Below are 11,208 nucleotides of genomic sequence, written 5' to 3' on the forward strand. Positions count from 1 at the left end.
CAGATGCTCACAGTCAGCTAATGGATGTATCACAGGGCCCCCAATGGAGGAGCTAGAGAAAGTATCCAAGGAGCTAAAGAGATCTGCAACCCTGTAGGTGCAACAACATTGTGAACTAACCAGTATCCCGGAGCTCTTGACTCTAGCTACATATGTATCAAAAGATGGCTTAGTCGGCCATCACTGCAAAGAGAGGCCCATTGGACACGCAAACTTTATATGCCCCAGTACAGGGGAACGCCAGGGCCAAAAAGTGGGAGTGGGGGGGGAAGGGTATGGGGGACTTTTGGGATAACATTGGAAATGTAATTGAGGAAAATACGTAATAAAAAAATATTAAAAAAAAAAAGAAGGAAAAAAAAAAGAAACCAAGGACAAACCTTCTCTACAAAATCTAAAAAATTAGATGTAATTGCTGTTGCCCTACTTTAGCAAAGCATATTCTTAAGCATTTGTACACAAAGCCTATGATTGTTTCCCCTTCACATCTTTTTTCCCTGTCTTTTTCTTTTTCCAAGCTCCCTTATCTGTTTCCCTGTGTCTGTTACAAGAAACTCTAATTGCACTGAGCCCCTTTTTCTTTCTCAAGCTCTCCCTTCCTCCTCATTGTTCTTCACTTGATCCCCTAATTCCAACCAACCTGCTGGGAACAGTCCTCTGAGGCGGGAGTGAGGATAATTATAGGGAAGGCAGAAAAAAGATGCAAGAGACAGATATGGAAGGGCTGCAGGTCAATACCACATTGGCCTCTAGTTTTTCTTAGCCTTTTTATACTTCACAGTATTCTGGGAAGCAAAGCCACAGGAACAACTGCTGCAATATATACATAAGCCATCAGTTCTCATCCCAAAGCCTCCCTGTAACTCCCACCAAGGTCAATAGAATCTTCAGTCCCTCATCTTGAGCCTGAAGTGCACCTTCTCTTATTGTTCCATGCCTCAGCAGGCCAGGAAATCTGCCAATACTCCTGACCTGCCTTGACTCTGCCTGGCAGGCAGGCTTTTATTTTCTTTCTCTCCACAGAAGCAGGCAAACGGCTTCTGACACAACCATGCCCTTTTGCCCAGGTTCTAGATTAGAGGCATGAAGCTGCTTGGCGCTCTGTAGGAGGAGCTCTCTACCCACCCTGTGGCATCTGGCACTGTTCTTACAGGAAGTAGGTTGTTAGGATGAGCCTTTCATAAAAATAACCCATTGTGTTACTACACACACACACACACACACACACACACACACACACACACACCACCCCCAGCTCTAGCTCTTTGGACCCAGGTGATGGAGAACCATTCTTTCTGTGAATGATACCCCTGTTTCCAAAGACCCTTTGCCTTCTCCCCCTTTGGAGATAAAGTCTCTCTACAAAACCCTGACAGTGCTATAGCTCACTATGTACAGACTGGCCTTGATTTCACAGAGATCTGAATGCCTGTCCTGACTCTACGTTTGAGGAGCTTATGACTAGATCCAAGCCTGTGGAATAAGCACACTTCAAAACCAGGCTCCAGCCATAGAGAGAGGAAGGTCAGCTAGACTTGTGTTTATGGGGACCTACTCTGCTGACCACTCTAAGAGACTAAGTAGCTAGACACAGGATCTGATGTGTCTCACATAGTCACAGACTAGGTCTTGAAGAGATGTGTCAGGTGGTCTAGAAAACTATTTGGTTTCAGAAAAGCAGCTTTGAAAGTTTGTTTTTTTAAAGGGGTGGGGAGGACCAGGTGTGATAGTACACATCTTTAATCCCAGCAGAGGCAGAGGCAGGCAGTCTCTTAGTTTTCTTCCAGCCTGGTCTACAGAATGAGTTCCAGGACAGCCAGGGCTGTGTAGAAGCATGTTTCACAGAGGGAGACTCCTACATCTCATTAGCTGCTCAGTTGACAGGTTCTGTGTGCTCGGACATCCCACCTTGAGCAGTTTCTGGATAATCAGAACTCTTCCTGAGACATAGTTCCTGTTCGTTCGTCCTTCCTTTTCTTTTTTCTTTTCTTTTCTTTTCTTTTCTTTTCTTTTCTTTTCTTTTCTTTTCTTTTCTTTCTTTCTTTCTTTTTTGGTGTGTGTGTGTGTGTGTGTGTGTTTGAGACAGGGTTTCCCTGTGTAATCCTGGCTGTCCTGGAACTCACTCTGTAGACCAGGCTGGCCTCAAACTCAGAGCTCTGCCTGCCTCTGCCTCCCAAGTGCTAGGATTAAAGGTGTGTGCCACCACTGCCCAGCATATTTCCTGTTCTTATATACCAAGTGTCACTGTGTCTAGGGTAGCAGCTTTTTAAGTCACTGAGTTTATTATCCTTATGGGGTCATTTTGCTCCCTTTGGAATATTTTCATTTTTGATGTTTAACCTACAAAGACACAGTGCCTCTTTCCTGTTAAAAGCTACTACTTAGGTTTTTGTTTTTGTTTTTTCCAGTTCATCAGAATACTGTTCCAGAAGAGTGAGTCATGGGCCATGGGTGTGTCTGTACTCCAGGGAATGGGGTTTTTATTCTGCTCTCAAATAGCTGATGGGCAGGAAGGGGGTGGCCGCCTGATGTAAGGGGCCAGAAACAGTGCTGCTCATGCTGGGGCTGCCAGGGGTGGCCTGAGGAGCACTCCATATGGACCCGGCCTGGGTGTTGCTTTTTAGATGACTGTCATTCCTGGGCCAGGATCTGAAGACATTAATCCAGTCTGCCTACTGACTCCTAATATTGGTCTCCTTTCTGGCAGGCAGAGGTGGAGGAAACACTCAAGAGGCTTCAAAGCCAGAAAGGAGTGCAGGGCATCATCGTGGTGAACACAGAAGGTAGGCCCTTGTCCATCCTGCACCCAGGCAGGTCTCCAGAAAGCAGCCCACACCACACACAGTGTCCTTCCTCAATCCTAAGGAGCCCAGATTCATTCTCATTTTCTTTCTTTAAAACAGTTCCAAAGTTCTGATACTATTCTTTTTGTTTTTTTGTTTTTTTAAGATTTATTTATTATCATATGTAAGTACACTGTAGCTGTCTTCAGACACCCCAGAAGAGGGCAGCATATCTCATTATGGATGGTTGTGAGCCACCATGTGGTTGCTAGGATTTGAACTCAGAACCTTCAGAAGAGCAGCCATCTCTCCATCCCCTCTGATAGTATTCTTGTGATTTTTTTTTCTTCTTTTGAGGCAGGGTATTGGTGTGTCACCTAAGCTATCCTGGAACGTAGGATCCTCCTGCTTCTGCCTCCTGTGTGCTGGAGCTAAAGGCATGCACCACCTTAGAGATCTTAACTTAGTAAATATGAATTTTTTTCTCAGTTCCACTGCCCTGACAGATCACAACTGTCAGTATTCTGTGTTTTTCAGCCCTTGTGATCATCCAACTTATTTCTCATGTGATAATCAGAGTTGGTAAGACTTGTTTTTGTGTTAAGGTAGATCTCTGTGAGTTTGAGGCCAGCCAGGGCTACACAGAGACAGGAAGAAATTTAATTGATGATTGCCTCTTATTACAAAGCCAAAATTGCTTCTAAGATTTATTTTTTATTTTTATTTTCTGCATTTTGTTTTCTTTTGCCTACATGTTAAGTGTCTACCATATGTGTGCATTGTATGAGGAGCCAGAAAAGAGTGTCAATTCCCTGGAACTGGAGTTACGGAAGGTTGTGAGCTGCCATGTGGTGCTGGGACTTGAGCCCAGGTCCTCTCTCTGGAAGAGCCATCTCTCTAACCTGCAGAACCAAGATTCAAATCTGAGTGCACCTGAGGGGTCTGTAGGCCCTGATGGCCCCAACAGCCCTAAGGACCAGCCTCGGAGAGAGATTCATGGACCTGTCCAGGAGGCAGCAGAGAGAAGTAGTGAAGATCCAGGGGAACCACATAGACCCTGCTTCTGGCCCTGATCTAGTATACAGGCAGATGGCTGGCTGACAGACTGGTGTGCCGAGGCTGCAGACGCAGCTTGTAGGTGTGAGCAGCCCAAGAAGATAGATGTCTGAGATGGCTGAAGCTGTCAGTCTTCTCCATTGAAGGCTGTTCTCTGACCTCAGTATAAGTTTTTACCCCTACTTAGAATGTGTACTGTTGCCAGTCTGCCTTCCAGGTCTTCCTTAGACTCTCCTCTTTGAAAAAGATAAGCTCTAGGGTTGTTTACAACCACCTGTATCTCTACTTCTGGAGGGTTTGATCCCCCTTCTAACCTTCTCAGGCTGCTACATGCACATGGTGTCCCCTGTTAGGAATACATACACATACATAAGTATTTTTAAAAAGAGAGCAGCAGCTAAGTCTTTACATCGCAGTGAACCTGCAGTGTCACCACTCAGGAGGATCGTGTTAAATTCCAAGCTATTCTGATCCTATCATGAGTTCTAGGTCAGTCAAGGCTACATAATGAGACCCTGGTTCAAAGGGGAGGGTTTATTTATTTACTTACTTATTTTTACCATACCTCATTTTACCACGAGGAAATTGAGATTCAGAGAGATCAAGTAGGTCCCTTGCATGTCCAGCACTTGTGAGATAGAGGCCCAAGAACTGGGCTTAAAAAGAATCATCCTCAGCTACATAGTGAGTTTAAGGACAACATGCATGAGATCCTGGGCTCCAAAAGCCAAAGTGGGGCGGGTAGCTAAGGATGTGCCCTGGTAGGACTGTGCAGCCTCGGCCTCGTCAACAAAGCACCTGGCGCTCCTTGCTTCTAGCACACCTCGGCTAGGACAGAATGTGTACTGGGTAGCACTATCTAGTAAATTTTTCTCTTCTCAGTGTTGGGGCTCAGGCTCCTTGCCCTGTACATACTAGGCAAATGTTCTACCCACTAGCCCCATCGAAGGGTTGAACCATGTCTCAAAAACGTGCTTCCCCAGCAGCCACGTAAGTCTGCAAGCTACACAGTAAGGGCTTGCAGTTAGGTTGCCTAGTAGTGGTAGGCCTCTGTGAGGCCCACCTCACATTAGGAAGGATGCCCCTTCTTCCCTGTGCCCCTTACCTTCTCTTCTAGAGTGAGCCACTGAATGGTTAGGTTCACTGGCACCTTTACATTTGCCTACTTGATATATAAGCAAACTCATTCTATTATCTAAAGGTAAATCCAGGAATAACTCAACTACCAACATCAGTTGATGTTTCACACGTAACCACGATGCTAGTGGGCAAATGAGATTAGATCCTGCCTGCACCCAGGGAATTTATAGTCTGGTGGGAGATGCATAAAGGTCTACTTTCCTAATAGTGTGGTACTGGGGTTCTAACTACTCTAAAAAAAAAACTGCACAGTACTGGGATGTCATCAGACGGGAGGGTTCTTCCTTTAGGACCATCCCACTGTGGATAGATTACAGCGGGCACCAGTCACACTGCCACCCTCAGCTGTCGAGAGGCCTCATGGGGCTCGGGGCTGCATGTTTTTGCCACCTAGAACCCAACAGCAGCATCGAGGCCCCAGCCTCAGTCCCTTAAAGACAAATGACCACTGTAGCCCATTCCTGCACCTTCATTCTCCTGCTCAGCTGCTTCACAGGTTCCTGGTGGAAGGCTGCCTCTGGCTAATCGCCAGGCTGTTTGTTCACCATTGGCCAGATTTGCAGGGCCCATGTCTAGCCACTTGGATGTAAGGAGTGCCTGTAACACATTCCTCACCGGTGTCAGACTTCTCTTGGATGGAGCCTTCTGACAGGCACCTGACAACAGAACGTGGCTCAAGCCACATCCCTCACCACATGACAGCAGGCACCAGTGATGACAGTAGGATACCCAATAAGCATTTAATTGTTCGGACTTCAAAAAGAGAGGCTTAATACACAGTGATAGTCATTGGCTGGTTAATTATACCAGTAAAGTCCAAGTCTAAGCATCCAGCAACAGGGGGAAGCTGGAGGTATGGACTCTTACTTCATGGGCTCTTTTTATGATTTGTTGTTGTCTTAGTTAGGGTTTTACTGCTGTGAACAGACACCATGACCAAGGCAACTCTTAAGACAACATTTAATTGGGACTGGCTCACAGGTTCAGAGGTTCAGTCCATTATCATCAAGGTAGGAGCATGGCAGCATCCAGGCAGGCATGGTGCAGGAGGAGCTGAGAGTTCTTTATCTGAAGGGTGCTATGAAAAGACTGGCTCCCAGGCAGTGATGGTCTTAAATAAAGCCCACACCCACAGTGACACACCTGCCTCCTAATGGTGTCACTCTCTGGTCCAAGGATATACATCACGGTTATGTTGTGCTAGGTACTGGACCCAGGACTCAGACAGACTACACAGAAAAACGCACCTTACCACTGAACTACACTTCCAACCTCTTACTGGGCTGTTTTAGAAGACACTCACATAGAAACACACTGGGGTGGGGAAGCATCTTCATATGCTTACAGCTCAGCCAGCCTTTCCAAGAACAGTCACGGGTAATATCGTCTCAGTGTAAGTGGACCTCTTTTCTTTCTTCCTCCTTTTCGTCCTCTTTGTGTATATGAGTGTTGTTTTCCTGTACATCTGCATGACAAAAGAGGACTTCAGATCCCATTACAGTTGGTTGTGAGCCATGTGCTTGCTGGGAATTGAACTCAGGACCTCAGGTACAACAACCAGTGCTCTTAACCCAACTGAGCCATCTCTCCAGTTCCCAACCTCTTTTCTGCTTGGTTTCCATTTGTCCTTCGCACAGGCATTCCCATCAAGAGCACAATGGACAACCCCACCACTACACAGTATGCCAGCCTCATGCACAACTTCATCTTGAAGGCGCGGAGCACTGTGCGTGAGATTGACGCCCAGAACGACCTGACCTTCCTTCGAATTCGCTCCAAGAAAAATGAAATTATGGTGGCACCAGGTAAGGGTTCTTGCCCCTTCACATTTAGTTTCTGAACCTGTGGCTTATGAGGAAAGTGTGGCACAGTAATGTCTCCACAGGTTCAAGGCAGGCCTAGTGGGTGTAAAGAGTCAACTAGCTTCACTGCCCAGTCACTGTCGGGTGGCATCCCCAGTGTCTTCAGCAAGCCTCATAGAGGAACTGTGGTTTCATGAGGGAGAAAGACACAAACATTAATGCTGGTCATTCTCAGCTTGGTAAGAATTCCATAAACATGTGGGACATGGGAGGGTTGATCAGTTCTGCCTGGACAATGAACAAAGATTTCTCAGAAAAAGCAGTGTTGAAGCTGAATCTTAAGAGCCAGGAAAATATGAGTCAGAAGGGTGGAAAAGCTGTTTCTATATGAAAACGAATTTATAGTCCTGTCTCCGACCCATGTAGCCAGCTCCCCACCACTATTGGAGCAGATTGCTATTTTGAGTCACCAGTAAGAAGCTTGGCTGGTAGTATAAGCATGCCTGTGTTTAGGCCTTAGGATCATTCTCAGTGTAATGAGATGCTCACAGTGGGAGACGCCCACAAGGGTGGGAACTACAGAGGGGAGGCGCGGGGATGCCTCCTACTCTGCCTCCTCTAACTCACACAGACTAGAGTGGCAGACAGACTCTACAGCACTTCTCTGTGGTTACCTCTCCCTGTCCTGCCAAGCCATGGCTGGACATGCATGAGTTCTTTATAATGGTGCCTCAGTTTGCAGAACAGGTTAACTAAGGAAGGTATAAAAAGTGGATCCAACTTAGAAGGTGACTCAGAGCCCAGACTCGGCTGTGTGGATCTGGTCCTGTGAGTTGAGTCTATGGCAGGAAGTGCTCTGATGATGAGTTGAGGTGCTGGACGTAACATATGCGTTTGATCCCAGCACTCAGGAGGCAGAGGCAGGTGGATCTCTGAGTTCGAGGCCAGCCTGATGTAGAGTGATTTCCAGGACAATCAGAGCTACACAAACCCTGTTGGGGTTGGGGGCATCAGCCAGTCCCAGCAGCAGGTCAGTGTGGCTTCTGTTCCCAGGCCTCATGCTCCAGCCCAGTCTGCCTGGCTGGGAAGACGGGGAGGAAGAACCTGAGTCACTCACAAAAGCACTGTCGTGTATTTATGTATGCTTAACTTAACATAGCTCCTGCCAACTGACGCTTCCCACAACCACATCTGTAAAACATCAGACAGAGGTCTGTGCTGTTGAGATCCTCTGGGATATACACCATTGGGCAGAATTTGTAAGATTATCATAGAGCTAAACTTTACAAATTTTAATGAAAAGTCCACCCCTACCTCAACTTCCTGCTGTGGGACCATGAAGGACACATTTCTGTTTCCATAAAACTGGGATCCACTTGGTGGTTATGTCAATGCAGACTTGAGGTGCCCAGTGGCAGACCTAGAAACTCAGGGTGAAGGAAAGATTACGTGGTGACACAGAGACAGACACTTAGTAGAAGTGTCTCTCCACCTACTGTGTAGACAGTGTCACCTCTAGCTCCAGAGATGTCTGGGTGCGTGAGTTGGGGTTCACAGGCTGCGTGGCTCCAGTCTCCTCAGTGGAGAACATAGGGAAAGTGTGCAGGAGTGCACATGCTGGCACTTGACCTGGCTGGTGGTCCAGTGTCTCCCTCTCATGCCGTAGTTATGCTGAAGGTTGTGTGGCATGTTGAGGTGGCCGTACAGTGCTGTTTCTTGGGGCCACCACACTGCTATATCCCCCTTCCTGAGGCTCTCACACACCATCCTCCTGCTGCAACAAGCCTTTGATTCCTTACTGCCTTGCTAACATTTCCACTGTTTCTGTTTTACACAGTAAGGTCTACATTCAATAGATGGCTTTTACTGTTTTGAGATCAGGTTTCTCTACAGAGCCCCAGTTATTCTGGAACTTACTGTGTAGACCAAGCCAGCCTTGAAATCAGATACTGCCACTCAGGTACTGGGATCAAAGGCACATGCCACCATGTCTAGTTCCTAGATGGCTTTAATTTCCTCCCATTGCAGACATTCCCCCTATTGTGGAATAGGATGAGTTTGGTAGAGGGTTAGGGTTAAGGATGTCTGGGGCATAGTAAACCTCTATGTATTTGTGTCTGGGAAGATGAGTGTCCATGCCGTATCAGGTCACAAGCAAGCACCAGATCCCCCTGAGGCTGGAGGAACAGATCATGAGCTGTCCCCTGAGCTAGGAGCTAACTGCAGGGTCTCTGCAAAAGCAGCGAGTGCTCTTACCTGTTGCTGAGATGTCTCTTCAGCCCTGGGGTATTCCTGGGGTATTTCAGATGGAAATCAGTACTGCATACTTTTTTGTACCCAGCTTTATGTGGTCAATCCAGAAGTGCTGTGTTTGGGGCCTGACCGGCTATGAGTAGGGTTGGACTGCCCAAGGCTTGCTGCAGGGCAGCCCCTGCATGGCCCCACTGTGTAGTGTGGGGGCTGGAATGACCTGGAAGGAAGAGGTCCAGTCTCGTCTTACAGAAGTGACTGCTTGTGGCTCCCCTGAAGCCTAGAGTTTCATAGTTTAACACATTAAGCTTTGTAACATAGTGTGATTTATTACATCCTGGCTATCCAAATGGCTCAGCCAGTAAAGGCTCTTGTTGCTAAACCTGACCATCTGGGCTCGAGTCTTGGCTTCTACATGGTAGAAGGCAAGCCACTTTGAAAAGCTCCAGCAAGACCCACTCTCCTGAGCTCAGCCTGCTCAGCATGTGCATGCGCACAGAGAGCACCGTTTTCAATGGACGATCATAAGACACTGCCTCCTACAGTACTTAATGTAGTATTGCACAATTTAGAATTTCTGTTGGGCGTGTATATTTTTGCTTTTAGCTTGTTAATTATGTGTGCAGATTGCTTCGCTATGAAACTATAGTCACTTGTAGTGGTTTATTAGGAAAGTAACCCACTGGCACCTATCTGGAGTGATTTTGGGGTTCACTGAGGTGCCCTGGCAGAGCTAATCCTGCATAGATAGAGGCGATGCCCAGAGCATAAGTGCAGTTTCTGTCTGTCTACCTGCAGACTGCTGTCGTCCTCATCAAGATCAGAGCATCCAGGCACGAGCCCACGTGTCTAAAATGTGCTGCACAACTTCAGTTGACATGTTTGGTGAACGGAGTACCTGCTTCTAAAATCCATAAATGAATTTGGGATTGAGAGTGTACATCACTGTTCTCACTGCATTTACAAGACCCTGGCTTTAAGTCCTAGTACCCCAGAAAAATGATCAAAATCAGCGAGGTTTGCCCAGACAGACAGCAGTTTGCCCTGTTTTCTTGATAACTGAGGCCTGTCCATTTCTGTGGAGAGTCTGATTCATGAGACTATCACTGGAAAATGCTTCAAAGAAGCAAATACCTTCCTGTGACCTTTCAAAATATTCTTGAGTGGGACAGATCAGCAACAGGCCAGGCCAGTCAGCAGGCTTTATAGGATGGACTAAGGTATCTGTCAGTCATATTAAAATCTTCCTTACATTAATGTTTGTGTGTCTGTGTGCGTGCACACATGCACACTGGACTGCAGACGTCAGAGTACAATACAACCCTTAGGAATTGGTTGTTTCCATCTACCATGTGAGTCCTGGGGGTTGAACTCAGGTTATCAGGTCATCTTACCAGTCTCCAGAGGCAGTTAGTTCACTACTGCATCTCATGGAGACTTCACTTCCCATCAGCCACTTGGCAGCAGACAGTAAGGAACGTGTCGGTTACTTCCTGCCACCGATGCTCTTCTGGAAGCTCCCTCCCTCCTGCACTGTGTGGTCAGTGATTACCGTTAGCCTCTCCTGGTTGACATCTAGTGATCTTTCTTTTTATGTTTTTCTCTTTTCCAGATAAAGACTATTTCCTGATTGTGATCCAGAATCCAACTGAATAAGCCACTGTCTGGGCTTCCGGTGTCATTCCTTAATTTAATGTCCCCCAAGAATAATAGTGCTAATCATGTCAATGGGCACGTGGTGGCCACCTGAGCCCGTGTAGACCATGCCATTGATCAAGGGTTGCTCTGCCCACCCCACAAGGAGTGCCTCTGATGATCCAGTCAGCCCCTGGGAAAGCTCAGTTCTCCCTTTCAGGCTTTGGAATGAGAGCTTATGATAAGCCCACACCCAGCTCTTCAAACTTTCAGTTCACCTTGTCCCCCTTGGAAAGCTGTTTTTGTTTTTTAAAGTAAAAATTACTTCAACCCCCCCTACTGTGTTGTGTCTTTACTAGATTGGAAAGGCCTATACCTATGCTAGCACATGGTCAGCTGAACATACCCACAGCTTCTAGCCACTGGCAGGTTTTCATGGTCCCTGGGCCTGCTCCTCTTAGCTCCTGTGGCGCACTTCCTGAACATGGCTTGGTATGTGCTCGTGCCCTGGTTCCTGGGCCTTTTAGACACCTCTTTCTATT

General features: G+C 47.0%; 1 protein-coding gene across 1 annotated transcript in view; it reads left to right on the forward strand.

Moving 5' to 3' along the window:
* Dynlrb1 (dynein light chain roadblock-type 1) overlaps positions 1–11,003 on the forward strand; it is a 23,290-nt gene extending 12,287 nt beyond the window's left edge. The window contains exons 2-4 of the mRNA XM_021181300.2: positions 2,708–2,783; positions 6,617–6,784; positions 10,644–11,003. Coding sequence (XP_021036959.1) covers positions 2,708–2,783; positions 6,617–6,784; positions 10,644–10,687 — 288 coding nt within the window. The 3' untranslated portion in view covers positions 10,688–11,003. The remainder of the gene's footprint in view (positions 1–2,707; positions 2,784–6,616; positions 6,785–10,643) is intronic.
* Positions 11,004–11,208: the final 205 nt, after the last annotated feature.

Source organism: Mus caroli, chromosome 2 (assembly GCF_900094665.2).
Source record: "Mus caroli chromosome 2, CAROLI_EIJ_v1.1, whole genome shotgun sequence".
NCBI classification, from domain to species: domain Eukaryota; kingdom Metazoa; phylum Chordata; class Mammalia; order Rodentia; family Muridae; genus Mus; species Mus caroli.